At 32.6% G+C, this 17633-nt stretch overlaps 3 protein-coding genes across 6 annotated transcripts; 1 reads left to right on the top strand and 2 right to left on the bottom strand.

The window, feature by feature from the left end:
• Window positions 1–254: 254 nt before the first annotated feature.
• On the bottom strand, window positions 255–3813 carry LOC8262320 (cytochrome b-c1 complex subunit 6-1, mitochondrial). 4 transcript variants are annotated; one of them, XM_015727393.3, is made up of 6 exons: window positions 3679–3813; window positions 2946–3109; window positions 2644–2688; window positions 1761–1845; window positions 668–757; window positions 255–584 (listed from the first exon to the last, which is right to left on the bottom strand). In XM_015727393.3, coding segments are annotated over exons 3-6 (210 nt in total). In that variant the 5' UTR covers window positions 2646–2688; window positions 2946–3109; window positions 3679–3813; the 3' UTR covers window positions 255–551. The 4 variants fall into 4 exon arrangements, with proteins under 4 accessions (XP_015582879.2, XP_015582881.2, XP_015582880.2 ...); XM_015727395.3 differs by lacking the exon at window positions 3679–3813 and having other exon boundaries at window positions 2866–3372; XM_015727394.3 differs by lacking the exon at window positions 3679–3813 and having other exon boundaries at window positions 2946–3362.
• On the top strand, window positions 3738–5133 carry LOC8262319 (protein WHAT'S THIS FACTOR 1 homolog, chloroplastic). Its single transcript, XM_002532390.3, has one exon. The coding sequence runs from the start codon at window positions 3738–3740 to the stop codon at window positions 4980–4982; it is 1245 nt and encodes a 414-aa protein (XP_002532436.2). The 3' UTR covers window positions 4983–5133.
• Window positions 5134–5386: 253 nt separating this feature from the next.
• Window positions 5387–12572, bottom strand: LOC8262318 (ubiquitin carboxyl-terminal hydrolase MINDY-3). Its single transcript, XM_015727399.3, has 7 exons — window positions 11748–12572; window positions 10706–10784; window positions 8999–9144; window positions 7806–7920; window positions 7479–7664; window positions 6748–6819; window positions 5387–6621 (listed from the first exon to the last, which is right to left on the bottom strand). The coding sequence occupies exons 1-7, from the start codon at window positions 12143–12145 to the stop codon at window positions 5797–5799; spliced, it is 1821 nt and encodes a 606-aa protein (XP_015582885.2). The 5' UTR covers window positions 12146–12572; the 3' UTR covers window positions 5387–5796.
• Between the last annotated feature and the right edge of the window lie 5061 nt (window positions 12573–17633).

The raw sequence follows: 17633 nt of genomic DNA on the forward strand, positions 1-17633 counted from the left end.
TTGCCACATTTATTTTGACAATGTGTGGTGGAATAACAAAAATAATATTAGATTTGCAGATTTCTCATTTCTGGGTGACATAAAGACAATATTTTACTCAAAAGTTAAAATATGGACTCAATGTCTGACAAAACTTAGTAGGTGCAATGGAAGTAGCTACAGAAAAGTCTCAAAGAATTTTAAACTAACAAGAACCCAACGACAATCTGCACTTTTAAATTTTTTTGCAAGACACCTTTTTCACAAAAAGAAAATGATACGCACATGGCTGCCTGCAGGAGGACAGAACCATCCTCATTATTCAAATTTCAGACGTGGACATATATCATTCACCATTTTTCCTAAGTGTCCAGATGTATTCTTCTTTTTTTCCTTCTTTTTTCATCATTAAATCCTAACAAGCTGCACACACATTCAAAGACATTTTCCTTTTATTTCCAAGTCAAAAGGTTTTGCAATAAAAAAGAATGGGCTGCTTCAAAGATTCCCACTAATATTCGAATTGTGAAGCATACGAACATAGTGGAAAAGGCGATCTAAAAGGCTTCCAATCACTTCAGTTTGGAAAACAGCTTCGGTGCGACCTGCACGGCAACATGCCAAAGTCAGCCTATGGCCTAGATCAACAAGCTAGAAAAATTTTGTGAACAGTAAAATCAAGAGTTACACATCTGTCAACACAAGACAAGTAATCAAAGTACTGCCCTGTACAGTGTTTCTGCCCAGGATCTTCGCCTTCTATCCTCTTAATACATGCCTGTAATAAGTGGAATAGAATTAACCCTTCAACGACAGCAAGAACATCCTTGAGGAGAAGTACACACACTACATCTCCGGAATGCGCAGTGGCAGAACCACACATAGATGATATAAATCATTAAAAGCCACCGCCTAAGAATGGTCACCAAACTAGGGCAGTGGAACTAAGAATTTGGAAAAGGTTTTACAACAAGGTGTATGCTCTCAGAACAGAAACTCTGCACCCTTGTGGTTGTAAGCCCAAAACTAATTCTACAAATGAAAAATCTGTTCACTTTACAAGTCATTGCTCTAAAGTTTTGAAGACAAAATTTGCCATGAGCGCTTTTGTAGCAAACAGCTGCTTTCTAAAATCAATATGACAGAGCATTTAATACTTCCACCATTATGCAGCTTAATAAATAAACATCTTTAAACCACAGTTATTGGTTCAAGAAGCATTAGAGAAAGAGGGCTAAGTTAATAGTTGTTATACAATTTGACTCACATTTCATCTTTGTATTATCAACTAATAGTATTTGTTTACAGTCAAGCCACTTTTTCCATCAAATTCTAACTTTCATACATCAAAATGTAGCAATATCCTTCTCACATACAGTTCTAGGAACTAGGTGAGCTCTAGAACCAACAGGTTGTTCTTGTTTTGGGAATATACTAGGTCACTAAATTACAAATCAAGCTGAAAAAGACAAATAAATTAAACAGGTGCTTCTATGACCAAAAGTTAAAAAACACATCAAAACAAATGAACAAAACAGTTTCATTGCCACTATTTCCTGAAATAAGTTTTATTACTTATAGAAATTTGAAACAAGTTGCTTTGAAGTAGCATGACTTCAGAAGTTATGGAATCTATTTGTCAGTGTCTCATCTGTCAAGAGCCATTCAGCCGGATATCATATTCATTATATATGCTAACATTGGAAGAACAAGAATCATAAACATTAATTTACATTTAAACATGCATCATAAGAGCAAGTTTTAATCAAAAGGTAATTCACCTCATACTCAATTAGAGGCTTCACACATTTAGGCTTGCAGGAGTCCTCAAGATACCGCTTTTGATCCACAAGTTCCTCGTCCGCCCTAAATTTAATTAAAAAGTATAAGTGCATGGATAAATTAAAACCAGAACAATTGAATGCAAACCACACTTAGAATGCGTAATATTATTCCTGGTAACATTAAGGTTCAGGGAAGCCATGGCCCCTGCAAAGATTTTGAAATTTAAATTTGCACCTCTTAACTTAAATTTCCTTTGATGAGATAACTGGTATTCCACTTCACAACAGTTACACCTATTGAATTGGTTTCAACTATTTTATTCAAGTTTTGTTCATTAAATTCGTGAATCCTTCTTTCCAGATATTAACTGTTAACAATATCCAAATCCTTCTTTCCAGCAGCTTAACTGGACAATTACACAAACATGAAAAAGCATATGACAAGCAAAAAGGATTATCAAAATTTCTGGAGATCGTAGTCAACTCTAACATGGAAAAGGCTCTTTAAAATGAACTTAACTTCTAATCATCAATCTAACATATAACAAAACATCCATCAGCTAAACAAATTGCCATTGAAAAATCACCAATTGCATAGGAAAAGCCCTTCCATATATGCACATATTTTGATCATTTTCTTATTTCAAACACACATATTGTATCATGGATGCACCAGAAACCCCAGCAAATTGGTAAAAATTACACTTAATTAAAATACAATAAATACTAGCTCAAAAAAATATATAAAACCAAAAAAAAAAAAAAAAAAAGAGAAAACGACCAATATTAATTAGAACTATTTCAAAATAATAACAAAGCAACAAAAAGCCCCAAACCTTACTATTGATAACCTCTCAATTGAAAGGACAACAACACTCACATGTAACTGAAAATTGAATGATGCAGCCAATTCACTGAGAATGTCCTGCATAAAAAACAAAAAGTACGCAATCAGTCACTTGATCAAATTATCATTTCAAATCTCGACCGCTGAACTTACATTTTGGATAACATAAAAAAAATTCAATTTCAAGAAACAAACTTTCAGAAAAAGAAAAAAGAAGAAGACGTAATTGATTAAGCATGTATATATATAGCATACCTAAAATTAAGAATTGGTTATTTACAAATCTAAATGAGACTTTGAAGAGAGTAAAGCACAGGTCCTTTTGGAAATGTTACCTTCGTCGGAGAATAGAAATTAACGGCGTCAATGATGCAACAAACAGCTAAAAGATCATCCTAGACAGAATCTGTTGTTAGTTACAGTCTTAACTGCACCGCTCAGACATAGGCTCGAAAATAGGATGAACCGCGCCTGATTCTATTGGGCTTCAGAAATAAGCCTTAAACACAGAGTTTAAGCAAATTATCATGTCAAAATTTATAACAAATAAACAAATTGTTCATTGAAATAGAAAGTAAAGATTGGATTCAATTTGCTATCTGTGTATATAGGAGTCTGTAATCATTTATTTATTATATAATTTGAGTTTTTAGAATAATATTTCGTATATATTATGATCATATTGCTAACTTAGTTCATGACTCCAATCCAACCCTTCGCTGCATTTGATTTTATTAAATTTTACAGTTTTTCATTTTTGACAACTAAAATAGATGAGATTTTTTGTTGAGAAATTAAAAAAATAATACATGAGATAATATAATGCCCGATTAGAATTTTAAAGCAGGGTTTTGCTAGATGTGGACCTGCCCAAAACCCTGCCGTTTTTGTGATGCCAAAATATAATAATAATAATAATAAAGGACATGGGCCGGAGCAGTCGAGTGATCATAACTTCATTGAACCACCGATGAACTTAAAGCCATTGAGGCATTTCAACAAACATGTTCACCATATTCACTAAATGAAGACAGAGAAGCATGACATGCTAGCAGGAAGTGGACTTACCATTATCAAGTAGGTAACAAGCGTTTACTTTGTTTTTTGTCTTGAGTTCTCTGACAAGAATGTTTCTCAAGAACTTAAATTACTGCAATCACAAGTGGAAGTCAAAACAATCACTTGTTTATCTGTATAGAGATTTCTCACTTTGGTCCATGAAGAAGGACCCTGATCTTGAATCAGCACTTTCTAGAAACCGTAGATGGATAGTGAATAATCAAATCAAGAACATTATTCTCAGATACCCAAATCAGGTGTTGCCTGTTAAATGTCTTCAAAAGAAGTTCAAGACTCTTGATCTTCAAGGTAATGCGCTCAATTGGCTTAAGAAATACCCCTGTTGTTTTGAGGTGTTCCTTGAGAATGATGAGTATTGTTGTCGATTGACAAAGCGAATGATGTTTTTGGTGGAGGAAGAAGAATCAGTTAAAGAAATGCAAGAACCTGTACTCGCTCGGCGGTTAGCTAAATTGTTAATGATGAGCATGAATCAAAGGCTTAGTGTTGTTAAACTTAATGAGTTCAAGAGAAATTTTGGATTCCCAGATGATTATTTGCTTAGAATTCTACCAAGACATCCGGATATGTTTCGACTTATTAACCATAGTGGAAGAAAGAGTTCAATGGAGATTGAGCTTTTATCATGGAATCCTGACTTGGCAGTTTCTGCAGTTGAAGAATCAGCTAAAAAGCAGGGTTCAGAACCCTGTTTTACAAGTTTATTGCCTTCAACTTGGGTCAAATCATGGGAAAGATTTCGTGAATTTAACTCGACACCTTATATTTCGCCTTATCTGGACTCGAGAGGCATATCAGAGGGTTCAAAAGACATGGAGAAAAGAAATGTGGGTTTAGTACATGAGTTACTTTCACTGACCCTATGGAAGAAGTTGTCAATTATGAAACTAGGTCATTTTAGAAGAGAGTTCAATTTACCTGAGAAATTGAATGTTCTGCTGCTCAAGCATCCTGCTATATTTTACGTGTCAAATAAGTATCAGATTTATACTGTTATTCTAAGAGAAGGGTATAATGGATCGGAATTGATTGATAAGGATCCACTTGTTCTGGTGAAGGATAAATTTGGGGAGCTGATGCAGGAGGGGCTGCATGAGTATAATCAGAGGCACCATTTGTTCAATCTAGAAAAGAAGAAAAGGAAAGGAGTAGTTTCTTCAAGGGCGGGGAAGAGGAAGGAAGACAGCATTGATATGCCAGAACAAGATTATGCTGATGATAAGCTTGGAGGTTTGTTCAACCCCGAGGAAAGAAAACGGTTTTATAAAGTTCTTTTTGATGATCTTCCATAAAAAAAATTCTGGCGTTCTCTTTGTCAGTAGGTTTTAAGTCTCAGCATCTGTATGAATTCTTTAAAGGTTGTCAAGCAGGCCATTGCTGGTTCATTTGTTATTACACACCTTTTCTGATACCTAATTTGATATGTTCTAAGCTTAGAACGTATAATTTATATATAAAAATAATTGTGGAGAGCATAACAGCAAGTTCAGTGTTACTTGCATTTTGGACTAGTGTAGATAATGCTTTTAATATGGAAAGACCTAAATAGCTTAAAAAATCAACCTGCACACTCAACAACTCGAATAGCTTTCTGACATTCAAAATTATTGGGGAAAATGACTACCTCAACCGGCACCAAACTGGCGTCATGTTAACAGTAATGTACCGAAAATATCACGATTCCACATAACCGAAATAAAAGAAATCACTTGGGTTTTTATCCAAAAGAATTCCTAGCATGAAGAATGTCAAATGTTACAACACAATCAACGGCAAGAATTGACAAGTTATTATTGACATTTCCTCGCTGAAAACTTTCCCTAATCAACACAGGTAACTATAAATGGATTTTACACATTGGAATATGAAGAAATATCGGCAAAATCCCTCTCTCCAGTATCTGACATCAAAATCGATGGTAATCAGAAAGCTACAACAGTACATGGTAGAAAATGGCGTTGCACATGCTCAAGACAGACGAACCAGGAAAACCAACTCTCATGGCTAGAAGAAAAACACTGCACCTCCTGCTGAGTCATTTGTGGTGCTTGTTGAGTCTATGATCTTAAGCTAACAATAACGGGACATCAAGTGATCCAAGAGGGTTCAGACTATGCTAGGAGGATCCCCCATCCAAGTGCAAACGGCACGGGGCCAGCGCGTTCTAATGCAGTCTACCAAAGGTGCATGTTGAGATGGCTCAGGCTTTGTGACTTCAGTGTCTTTGCCACTTGCTTCATTCCCCCCAGAACCAGAGGACACTACCACATCTGCCATGAATTCCTCCGGAGTCCACCTTGGTGGAACTGAAACTCTTAGCTTTGTTAGCCTAGGTCTCTGCACTGGTGTCTCACCTCCTGAGGTCATGTGACTACCAATTAAATCAGATTTCGCAATGCCATTAAAATGGTAAAGATCAAAGACCTTCTTGCCCATCAATCCACTTGAATCCTTTAGGCCCCCCAAACTCTTGTCTAGATCCAAAATGACCTGCCAGAACTCACTCCATACAATAAAGCCTGTGCTACAAAGGTGATCAAGTTTCTCAGGTGGAAGTCTAATATTGGTTTCCCTTAGGACTTGATGGAAACCTTCCTCACCAATAAAGCCACCACCACCACTCTGATCTTGTGCATCAAAAGCTTTCCTAATCTGTGTTTCCCTTTCTTCCAGCTCATTCTCATCTTGAACGGTGGTATCAAGAGCAAATAAAACTGTATAGTGGGACTCACTTCCAACAACCCATATTGGCCATTTAGGGCATTTTAGATGCTGGCCAACCTTGCAGAAATTGAGGGATTCTAACAGAGTAAGAAATCCAACTTCCACACTTGTGGATATGCCCTTAAGGCACATGCCATCACCTAAATCCATTCTACCATCAAATACATTAGGGACAGCCTGCCCACAGAGCAGAAGATTCACAATTTCCTGTTCCGTAGCATTTAGGAAGCAAAGACAGTCAATAGGGAGGTATCAAATAAATTTAAGCATCAAACAGGAGAGAGTTAACATATATATATATATATATCATGATATTATGATGTGCATGGGTACCTGAGAGGCATGCCCAAAAGGGGCAGTAACCAGAGGAAGGCTGGGGTCATCCCTATCAGCTTGAACAGAATCCTGAAGCAAATATGCATCTTTGTGTACATAAGTAGCATATATACCCCACAAAGAAGAGTACATTAAACTAGAAACTAAAAGTTAGCATTGTGTAGATATAAAACACACACACACACACACACACATATATATATATATAAGTGAGTATACAACCACCGGGTCCACCACAATCTGATAGTAGTATAACATCTATGACTCAATCCTTCTATAGCATTCACTAGAGTTGAACAAAAAGATCTATGCCTATACTTATAATCATAAAGTATCATGTCTGATATCCTTCTGGAATGAGGCATTCAAGCACCAAACCAACAATAAGAACCTTAACACCCCCAACCCCTCCCCCTGGTGAGAAAGAGAAAACAAAAAAGAAAGAAAAAAATAAGGAAAAAAAAAAGAGCAAAGAAGAAAATAGCAGATGTTCTGCTCTGTTACACTTAAGATTTCTTCTTCAAATTAACATTACTAGACCAATAGATTTATAGTGATAATTTACTTGTAGTTCAACTCATAATCATGGAAAATAATGCATAGCCAGGTTCACTCAGTTCAGCTGACAATAAGTATGCTCACGATTATGGATTCAATCATTCAATAGGAGAGAACAAAGAAAGAGATATAAATGAAAAGAAAATGGCTTTGACACTGATTATGCATACCAATCCTCTAGAGAGTAATGCAGAAATAAGGAAAAGCAGTGCCCCCATACGAGATTGGAAGACGGGAAGTGTTGCTTGTAGCCTCTGCAATGCACTTGCTTGTGATGTATATGTGTCAATTCTTAAAATTTTCTGCAAATCAGATGCCGATTCAATATAAAGCCCTTCAAGTGCTTTTGCAATGGTCTATAACATAGAACAAACACCAGTTAGCAAATAGGTATGCAAAAAAAGTTCTGCAAACGTGAAACGTGATCACAACAATTTTTTTTCAACCAAGTCTTGAATTAAATACTGTTGAAAATACTGATGCTGGACCTAACATACCTCATCCTTTTCAGGTCCCCCAGCATCACAAGCAATAGAATTCAAAGTAGCAATAACAGCCCTTTTACTACTTCCACACAGGAACAATATCTCACCCATACTTCTGACCAGGGCTCTGCAAATATGAAGAAAGATATATGCATTCAAGAGATAATACAGATGAAAAAAAATACCAAATAAATAATTATAACTAAAGTGCTCAAGAAACAATAAGGCTATAAGGTACTAAATTCCCAATATTAATAGAAGCTCATTACCCTAATCTGCAGTAAAAGATCCGAGATAACTAATACTAATACAGTAATACTAATTCTACTACTCCTACAAAGATCATGTAGCATAACATTTATACACTCACATAAAAATGTAAATTTCTAAAGCATTTCAAGAACAGACATCCACACATCTCTTTAGTCATTGCAATGAACAGGAGAACAAATTTAGCTCCACCTTGGATGTGCACAGCTAGTGACTTTAAGTAATCAATCGCCCAGCAATACAGCAAATCAAACTTCAACCATAGTTAAAGAATATGAATGGAGGACAGAAGTCACTGGAAAATAACATAAAACAGAGTAACACGGCACCCATTGGTGCTCTTTATAACTTTAATTCAATATTTAAAGAAAAAAAAAAAAGCATCGCAGAGAAGAGGAGAGAAAAGGCGGAGTGAGTTATAGACTGAGGCAATTATTGAGATGACAACTGATAACATCCACAGTTATAAAACCACATAAGCCATGAGTATTAAATAATCACTGGATAAGCTACACAAATATGACTATAGAGCACTTGGGAAAGAAATGCCAGCTGTTTTCAGAAACCAGGTTTAGCCCTTTTTCAACTGTGGCATAATTTCTTGTCTTCTTCATGGGCTTGTGGTCTTTAGGCTCAAAAGCTTCCAGTTTCATTCAACGTGATGAAAACGTGTTACTTTCTCAGTTTTATCTATTTCTGCTGTTCATATCTGTCTGTTGATTAGGCTGGGGAGATATTTTATCCTCAATGTTGCAGTGTTCTTTGTTTTTTCATTTACTAAGATTTCTTCTGTAACATAATAGCATCTAGAGTACTACCTAAAGTGCAACTTAAGAAATGGGTAACACGCAAGAGTAACACTGAACACAAGTTATAAGTTTATAAAAGAATTCAAGACCTAATTTAACAAAAATTGTATATGCATAATAGATCACCTTGCTTTTGTATCCTCAGTGAGAGAACCCAAGTTATTTGATGCAATGTATCGCCTTTTAGTACCAGAACCAAAATTTTGCAGCATGTTTGGTGCAACTTTACCTAAGTCATCCGAAAAGAAAAGCAGGTATTTGAGAACGAAAGCCTGCACAACAGAAAGAAATAATTTAAGCAACATTAATTTGGAATCTAAAATGCTAGAGCAGTAGCGCACCAATACCACAAAAGTCATCATCCAATGAAGTAAGATGATCGCAATTAAATAGAACCACTAAATTGACATACTAGAATCACATCACCAAATATTTATCAAGTTCTAAGAAAACTCTGACTATCTAGCATTGTATTTGCAAAGCAGATCAGAGGATTCAGTTTTCATGTACAACTTTGACATGAGAAGGGAAGAAGAAAGACTTCAATGAACTATATAGACCTCTTGACTGTTCATGAAGAATGCAACTTCCAAAAGCAAGTGGAAGAAAGGGGAAAGATTTTAAAAACATGGAGCACATGGAATGAAAACAGAAAAAATTGTCCAGAGCAAAATGTTAAAGATTTAATTGCAATGCCTTTACCTATATCAAACCTATGGAATAACCCAAAAAGGGTTTACCAAGGGAAGAATCTGATATATCCTTGCAATAGATTTCAAAGACTTATTATCACTTGCAAGGAAAAAAAAAAGTCAGTACAAACAAACAATGAACCATTAAGATTATGCTATACGCAAGTAAAACACCGATATAAAATATGATAGGATTCTCTACGGAAAAAAGCCTTCTTAATATCTTCAATAGAAGTTTTTTACTAAATTCAAGTCAAGCCAATTAAAGAGTACCAACACATCCATATCTAGCTAACATTTGCAACACTTTCAACTAAATAACAAGATGAGCCAATCAATGGCCAATATGACGTATGATAAGTCATAGCACCAAAAGAACACAGATTATCACAGCACAATTCCAAAAGAACAAATAGGCAATAATTATAGGACTAATCTAAGTCATCAACTAATTACAACCTAACCCATGGATAACATTGATATTTAGTTGACTACCATCATATATCTTTTACATGAAAATGGTGTTATTGACTATTCTCAAGTAGACCGTAGACTACCCACTCCCATATCTTGTAAATACCTGTAACATCCAGACAACAGAATTCAAAAGCCATCCCGTTTCAAAGTAACATGAAGTGCTTGAGCCATTCACCAGATAGCAATATATTAACTTTTGCAAAACCCATTGCCGAAGTATTAGCATCAATGCCTATTGTTTGCATTTCTTATGGCTTTACTATAAGAATCAATTACAAATTGCAGGATTTTAAGGTAGGTCAGTCAGGAATCTCAAAGTAGTTATATAGAGCATCTCTAACAGATGAATCGGACATCAAGTGGCAAGCAATGTGAATAATTGCCAATACCCAAGAATCAAAGCCCTTCCACTCCCATTGTACACAAGTGTGCTGAACCCAATATTTTTCACTTTGACATCAACATCTCACCATGAAATCACATATTGAGAATAATCAAGCATACTAGAAGCATGAAATTAGCCAGCAACATGAGCCCAATATATCTGATAATATACAGCAACAAAATGTAGAAGTATTATGCACATCACACAATCAACTGACTAGAGTCGCATATACTACAACACTACCATAAACTGGAACATAAATAGAAATAAAGAATTTACTTGTATGGCTGCTAAGACGCCACAGGGCCCACCTTCATGCTGCACTAGACCCATTGAAGTTTCTGGATCAGGGCTAAACCTATAGGAAGATTTAACATGATATTAGCCATTTATGGCAAGCAAACGAAAATGCAGCAAGCTGTTCAATTATCTGAAGAAAATAGAAGCAGCTGGAGCTCATTTTTAACAATATGACAATATTTCAAAGAAAACCAGGATCTCAAACACAAAGTTTATTGAAAAAAAAAAAAAAGCAAATATGTATGAACATGCAATGAAGGTTAAACAAAACAAGCAAGGTACTTCAGGCCATGCTATTTGTTTACATCCATTAGTTTTTGTAAGGGATTCAGTATGGGGATCAAATGGAGGCTCGTTTACTTATGTTCTCTTATCTCCAGCTATTGCAGATCCTATTTCCATACCAACTAAAGATATGCTTATTGGGCTCAATGCATTAACAAGCAGGAATTGCCGAGGTATTTGTGCAAATAGGTATAATCTATGTAATCACAGAAATTATCAAAATGAAAGAATTTACAATAATAACAATCAATATACAAAAGAATCCTCTTTTTTTCTAATTCCTATGCTCGATCAATGATTTTAAACTTCATAAGAAAATTCATGTGCTGGAACTGAAGAAAGGACATGATGTAGAAAAGCAGCGCTTTCAGCCTCAAGAACTATATAAACTAGTAATTGCATACTGGGGTGCATAGACAATTAGTAAAGAATAAAGCAATGAAGTAGCAGTATATATTTGCCTACATATTAAAAAAAAAATGCTAGGGCGGCCAATTTTAGAGTTTGAAGGTATTTTCCTTTGCTTTTTTCCTACAAAGCTGTAAGATGTAAATTACAACCATGCTTCGTGGCAATACTACATTTTGCTAAACGCAAACAAATTTAACATCAAAATTACAATTAAGTTTTTGTAAGTAGTGATACAACTCCAATTTCAGTAATACTGTAAAGAACTTCGCTTAATTTCAAGAAACCAAACCACAATTTTTTTGCATTGACAATATGACAGAGTTACCTTATGCCCTGGTTACTCCATTGTGCCAAAATATCCTTGGTAACAACAGTCCCAAACGCCATTGAAAACAACTGAATCGCTTCCTCACTAGACAATTCTTTTCCCATATTACCCTCCTTCGCGCCAAAATCTTTCTCCTTCCTAGAGAAAACAGCGCTTTTATCGGGACTTCTATTATCAGTAGTGGTATTCGAAGGCGACGTAATTTTTGCTGCGAGCATACGTTTCTCAGCAGCCGCAGCCATAAGCTCCCGCTGGAGCCGTCTAGTATCCTCCGGCGAAGATGCGGGAGCTGCTCCGGCAGCGTCTCTTGGCTTGCTTCGCTTAGGTTCTGGTGGTGAATTTTGCATGCTCATTCTTAAAGCCATTCTCAAATCCTCTTCTTCTTGATCCGCCATTTCAATAAACGAAATCACAATAGCAGATCCAAATGTGAAATGATTTAAAATTCAAGCAAAATTAGGGTTTCCTATGTACAGATCAATTGTATTGATCACAACGAATTATTTGAATTAAAAAAAAATAAGAACATGATTTTATTTCAGGACAAGAATATCATAAAAACAAAGAGGAAAACCCTAAAAGTAGGGTTTGGATTTTGATTATGACGAGCAAAAGGAATTGTATTTATGAGCGAAGCGATTTTTCATTTCCAACGAGAAATAGTTTTGGCTTTTGGGATATAAAATTAATAATAGGGTTAAATAAGGAAAAAAAAACATTTAAATGGAAACAAATTTCACGCATAGTATCGGAAACGACGACGTATCGTACGAACCCGCGATTCCTTAACTCTAGTCAAATGACGTTTCTAACCTCTAACCTGAACGATGCAATTTTGGAATTTTAGAACCAAAATTTCAGGTAGAGAGGAGAAGAGTTTTTTCAAATGAGAACAAATTTCAGGTACAGAATCCGATACGACATCATATTACGAAACGCGCGATTCCTTCATTGTATGTAAGTGACGTTTCTAACCTCTAATTTGACTGCTGGAGTAATACTATGTACTATTTGAATAAAGAGTGAGGGTAATAACGGAAATTCAAAAACAAAATTTTGGGAGGATACTTTTCTTTAATGGGGAAAAAAGCGTTGTCGGTGTCGCTGTCGTGGAGAATCTTTGCAAGGTTAGGAAGTTAGGAGAAGATCGAGTGATTTTAAGTGTATAGTTGGATGGGTATGAGTAGGTTTAGTAGCCGTTGGATGTTTGACTTTTATGGAGGATTGATTGTGATCTGTGAGCAAACATTGGACAAGGCAACGAGTAGTTAGGAATGCCTGAATTCCACTATAAGCCGTGTGTGTAATAACAGAGTTCTGATTGGTCTCTAAGATTGAGACAGAGAGACATGATGATTACATGATGATGGTTTTAATTTTCTTTTATTTGACCAATGAGGATTTCTTCTTCTTCTTCTTCTTTTTCTTTAGCTTGTCTAAGGATTAACTTTAAACTAATCTCAAAATTCTCAATTTGATCATTCTTTACATACAAATTTATTGGCATATAATACTATGGTCCATCTCAACTAATGCAGTTCCAAATAACAAATTTTGCACTCAATTGAGACCCATATAAACTTCGTATGGAGAAATAATAAATTCTTTTACATCATTTTCCATCGTAAACCCAATAATAAAATGATATATTATATATCTGTTAAAAAATTATATAGCATCTGTCTTAATTGGTAAAAAATATTTATTTTTAAAAGTGAGTTCAATCATTTTCTCTATATTAGGGAAGGTTTTTATTTCTATAATGAATGTAAAAATATGACTACCTTTAATTATATAGTATATGACCGTTTAAATTTTTCATAAATGTTTTATGAAAAAATTATAGAAAATCTTAAAATAAGATTTATCATTAAAATTTCAAATTAAAACCAATCATTTTTTTTTTATATTTTTAAGTTTGATTTATTTCTCCTTTAATTATTATTTTAATTTTATACGGTCTCTATATATTTATTTTTTATTTCATTCAGTCTTTATTTTACAGATTGTGAAGAGCAAGTATTAAATTGTTCAACAAATTCCAACTAAAAAACCGACTTAAAATATTGTAAGTTTAATAATTTCTTTTAAAACAAATAAAAAGCACTCCATTTTAACATCTTTTTACTCCTTTACTTCAACTTTCATGCTAAGTCTTTCTTTCTTATAATCATTTGCTCTAAAATTTGTCACCGCTACATTATCATTTTCAACTCCACCGAGTTTTCAACTTTTGTTATTTTTTTAATTTGTCTCAGTCGTTATTATTATTATTGTTATATATATATATATATATTTATATATAAATTGGACTTAATTAAAAAATAAAAAATAAAAAAAGGAAAACATAGTGTTTTCTAGGCTTCATTGATAATTAGCTGAACTTAAATTTAATGAAAAGAAACAAATTTAAGAGCGATAGATAAAGAGATATGGGTTTGAATTAATAGATAGGAAAGGTGAAGGAAGGATGATGTATTTTCTAAAATTCTTTTTCCTTTTTTACTTTCTCATTACATGTCTCTCCCTTTTTAACTTCTTTACCTTTCTGTTGCTCATATTATTTAGAGTTTTTTCTTTTAAAGAAATTTCCAAGTCATGCAAAGAATAGACTTGCTTAGGTGGAAAATGGTTCATGGATCCTTTAGTCACTTCTACGCTTTATGAAGTGAAATAAATATAGACTATTTAAATAATAATAAAATAGACAAAACTCTAAAATACAAGAACTAAATAATGGATTTTGTCAAATTAAAATGCCTCGCATGTTTCTTTCTTTTAAGTACGAGATACCATTTGTTATACCAAATTGTATGCATATATATATATATATAGGTCTGAGATGATTCAAAAAGCACTTAATCATGATCACCTTTTAAGTCTACTCAGGTATTGAGCATTTATATGTAAGAATGAATTCCTTGCAATGGATAATTAATTGCAATTCTGAAAAAAGAAATCTAGTCAATTAGCTTTTCTATTTCTTAGAAAAATGCGTTTAAATTCTCTATTATTTTGAAATGTGAATTGGCAATTACTTTTTTATTTGCTCAAGAACAATTGGTAGAAAGTGATATCTTTACTTTTAATATTTTTTCTTTTTGTAAAACATATTGGATAGATCGAATTAAGAAACATGCAAACTTTTTTTTTCTTTTTCTTTTTCTAATTTTACCTAAAGATAATATCCTTGTATAGCACAGTTTCTTAAATAGAGATTATTTTTATTTTTATTGACCAAATACATATATTAACGTTTAAATTTTGATTATTTGGTCATTTTAATATTTTAATTTTTTATATAATTTTATAGTCATTTCAGTCTTTCTTTTTATAATATTTTAATACTTTTCATATAGAACTTCATTTTACACATCTATATATATTGTATATAATTTAAGTGTCTATTGAAAATTGACGATGCTTAAAAAAGTTATGAAAATAGAATTAAAATATTTATTAAGTTAAATAAAAAAATAAAAGTATTAAATTAACTAAATAACCAAAGTTTAAATATTTTAATAGAATTTCATCTCTTTTATTTTATTTATTTATTTATTTATTTTTTATTTTTTTGCTTTTCTAAAGAAGCTTAATCTTCTAACGATTCTCAAAAGTTGATTCTGGTAAAATAAATTCCATGAGAATTATAAAAAAAAAAATATAATCTACTGATTTTAAAAAGTTGTGACAAACTGAGCAATATGAGTGCAATCTGCCAGCCTTTATTGTATATAGGAGCATAATAATGGTTATGTTTCATGCAAATTGTGAGCTATCAGTCATGTTTATGGTTAAAATGATGGCCTAGGAGCATACTTGATTCTTGAGAAGGTTGCAACAATTATGGCTGAGAGATACGTGAGTGGCGAGTCTATATGATGATAAATCTTGCAACTAAGGTGAAAAGTTGGTACACTAAAATCTCTCCATTCTACATGTTACTACGACTGTAATAGTTATAAAAAATACCAGTTTTAATGTGAGTCGGTTATAAATAAAAATAAATTTTATATTATAATAAATTATATATTTTATTTTTTCTTATAAATTTTTTTTGCATAGTATAGCAAGATACTAGCATATTTTATTTATTGTTATTATCATCTTATCTAACATAGTTAAGTATTTAGTCAAAAGAAAAAATTTAATAGTTAAATCTCCAATAAATTATAACCTCCTCATAATTGTAAATTTTTATTCGATGTTAGATGTAGGACTCCAAAGAGATTTTCCTTTATATACAAATGATGAAACATATAGCAAGCAATTTGTATGCAACATATAGCAAGCAAAATAGGAGCTTATATAAATATCATAATTATTTTACGTTGTGAATTAAGTTTATGTATTCTTCATTTTCAAAATATTGGAATGAGATTTTTAGATAAAATTAGTTACATCATCTGTAGATAAAACCAATTGTATAGTGACATATGGCATTATCTATATTGCATCTGTATTGGTTAATTCTTAATCATGGATGGTTAATAATAATAAATAAATCAACCAATACAAATATAAAATATTTAATTAGTTTTGTCTATAGATTGCGTGATAGATTGAGTCTATCTAAATTTTTTAATATTTTATTTGATTGAAATTGATTCTACAAATTTTTATGAAATATATTCGTAAATTCAAAATTTTTTGTATTTCATTGAAATTAAAGTTGAGTTAAAATCTTAAATAATTTGATTAATGAAATTAATTATAATTATACTAAATTCGGGTGAAATAGATAGAAACTTTAAATAATTTTTTATATTAATAACTCAATATATTTTATAAAATTAAAATATTTTTAAATTAAAAATCTAATCAACCATACTGAATTAAATTATTATTTCAGCTTATTTTTCGGAATTTTGTTCCCCCAAAATCACACGAATGAAGTAAGAAAACCTCTAACAATTATGTTGACGGATTAGAGAAAAAAGAAAAGAAAAACAAGAGAGTAACGATTTGTTTGGGAAAGAAAAATGTTGGGGAGTGAAAAACGGGGAGAAGGAAAGACATGAAAGAAAGAAGAGTTTCTCATTAGGAAAATTGGGGGAAAGGTAGGAGAATATATTATAAATAGAATAATTATATTTTTGGTGTTTAAATTTATTAAAAATTAATAACTAACTGTTGCAACCTGTAAGAAATATTAAAATAATATTTTTAGTAGGTTACATATTAAAAATATCAATGTTGATTTTTTTATGTTAAATGAGATGAAAATAAAAAAGAATGTGTTATAAAAATACGTTTTTAGCGATATTATTTTTTAATTATAGAATATTTGTAGAATTATAATTAATTTAAAATGGAATCGTATGCCAATCATCACAATATCGATTTTGGAATAAAATGGAAGAGGTCCCGTCAAAACTTAGTATCAATTAGAGAGATAAAAATACTTTCTTTTAAAAATTAAACTCATTATTGTAATTTAGTGAAAGTATCTCAATTACTAGATTACCACACAAGTGATGATATGTTGAGCTTTTACTTGAAATAATGTTTTAACTTGTGGATACTAAATTTTGTGCAAAAGGAGAAGGGATTATACAATTGACAATTTAAAAATGAGACTAATGCCTAACCAAAATATTACTAATATAAGACAAGCATTGGATAGGATAGAAACATCATTGTCTAGTAGATAAAGTGTTAATTTATTCTCATTGTCCATTTCCAAAAGTCAAGCTTACCCCAAACTCTTCATTTCACATCTATTTTTCTTTCTTTCATCAAATAGAAGAAGGCATATTCCTTACTTGAAAGATAAGAATAATGTACCTATTGCATGCAACTAGTACAGCCATATACAAACTTATTATTTTGTTTCAATTTATAGTTTGTAATATACTATCAGAGCATCAATCAATTAGTTAG

This window comes from Ricinus communis, chromosome 2 (assembly GCF_019578655.1).
Source record: "Ricinus communis isolate WT05 ecotype wild-type chromosome 2, ASM1957865v1, whole genome shotgun sequence".
In the NCBI taxonomy this organism is placed as follows: domain Eukaryota; kingdom Viridiplantae; phylum Streptophyta; class Magnoliopsida; order Malpighiales; family Euphorbiaceae; genus Ricinus; species Ricinus communis.